This window comes from Pundamilia nyererei, unplaced genomic scaffold, assembly GCF_000239375.1.
Source record: "Pundamilia nyererei isolate P.nyererei 1_Seehausen unplaced genomic scaffold, PunNye1.0 scaffold00112, whole genome shotgun sequence".
Classification (NCBI taxonomy): domain Eukaryota; kingdom Metazoa; phylum Chordata; class Actinopteri; order Cichliformes; family Cichlidae; genus Pundamilia; species Pundamilia nyererei.
Genome location: NW_005187513.1, coordinates 2,030,269 through 2,031,795, shown reverse-complemented (window position 1 = coordinate 2,031,795; position 1,527 = coordinate 2,030,269). Strand labels below are relative to the sequence as shown.

Sequence of the window (1,527 nt, the reverse complement as noted above, 5' to 3'; positions counted from 1 at the left end):
GTTCACCAATAAAGTTCCTAACAATGTTTCACAATAAAAGCATTGTTAAAAAAATGCTATGCTTTTGGACACTGGTTTAGCTCGGTGGTTGAGCAGCGACCACATGCCGCAAAGCCAAATGCAGTGGTGTGTGAATTAAGCCATCCGTCCAGGTTCTACCCTCTTCTGTGTCCAAGTCATGGGAGTAACAGTCTAAGCAGAGATGGCCACACCTTCCTCTCCACAGCCACTTCCTCCAGCTCCTCTGAGGTGTTCCAAGGGCAGCCATGAGATGTGATCTCTCCAGCGAGTGCTCTCTCCGCTCAGCAGGACATGCCCCAAACACCTAACTTATGTCAGAAGCCTGAACCACCCCACCTGGTTTCTTTTGATGTAGAGGGGCAGCAGCTCTACTCTGAGCACCTCCTGAATGACTGAGGCCCTCACCCTCTCTCTAATGCTGAGATCAGACATCCTTCAGAGGATGCTCATTTACCACTGCTTGTGTCCACAGTCTCAGTGTTTCGGTCATTTCTCACAGCTTGTGGTCGTGGGTGTGGGTGGAAGCAAAAATCTACTTAAATACAGAAACATGAAGGATTTTTTCCTCAAAAGTGGAACAAGTGGCAGAGTATCTTTCTAGAGCACCCCGGCAACACTACGAATATGATTAAGGTAAAGGGAAATGTATGTTTTGTACTACAAACCAGTTCAAGTTCCTTCTTGGTGTGTTTAAAGTTGATCTCTTGGATGTCCACCCGCGTAATTGTCTTACGAAGCTCTTCCTCTAGGTGCTCTTGCTCTTTCTCCATCAGTTCATTGGACGCCAAAGAATCTGCATTCAGTTCAGCGATATCATTCAGGTGTTCATGCTGGAGGTGCTTGATCTTCTGCTTGTACACCTGGTGGGAAAAACAATCACATGTGAGCGTTCATATGGAAATCCAGTATTCCTAAAACACGTTGCCTTGCAGTTGGTATCATCCACCATCTTTTAGCCCTAACCCAAACCCCTGGCTTGGTACCGATTCAAGTTAGATCAGCGGTCTCCAACCCCTGGGCCACGGACCGGCCATGAGAGTTGAGGCTCGGGTGTGAAATTTATGGTTTTCAGGGTTTTTATCATTTTTTATCGTTAATTTTTTATCGTTTCTATCATTTTTGGTACCGGTACTGGTTTTATTTTGTTGTATTTATCCACGACACCTTAAAGGCCGGTCCGTGAAAATATTGTCGGATATAAACCAGTCCGTGGGGCAAAAAAAGGTTGGCGACCGCTGAGTTATATTATAATCTCTGGCCAAACCTCATAGACAATTTAATATTAACACCACAGCCCTCTCGGTTACCCATCTTTATATTTTATGCTAGCGGCATAGAAAATAAAGACATTTGTACCTTAAATTTATCAGTAGCCATTAATAAGCAAATGTCCATAAACAGATTCCTACATAGAGTGGGGCAAAAAAGTATTTAGTCAGCCACCGATTGTGCAAGTTCCCCCACCTAAAATGATGACAGAGGTCAGTAATTTGCACCAGAGGTACA

At 44.4% G+C, this 1,527-nt stretch overlaps 1 protein-coding gene across 1 annotated transcript in view; it reads right to left on the bottom strand.

Annotated features, from left to right (window-relative positions):
* The window catches only part of LOC102213305 (growth arrest-specific protein 8-like), a 9,436-nt gene that overhangs the window by 4,640 nt on the left and 3,269 nt on the right, over window positions 1-1,527 (bottom strand). The window contains exon 4 of the mRNA XM_005741680.1: window positions 687-881. Within this exon, the coding sequence (XP_005741737.1) occupies window positions 687-881 (195 nt within the window). The remainder of the gene's footprint in view (window positions 1-686; window positions 882-1,527) is intronic.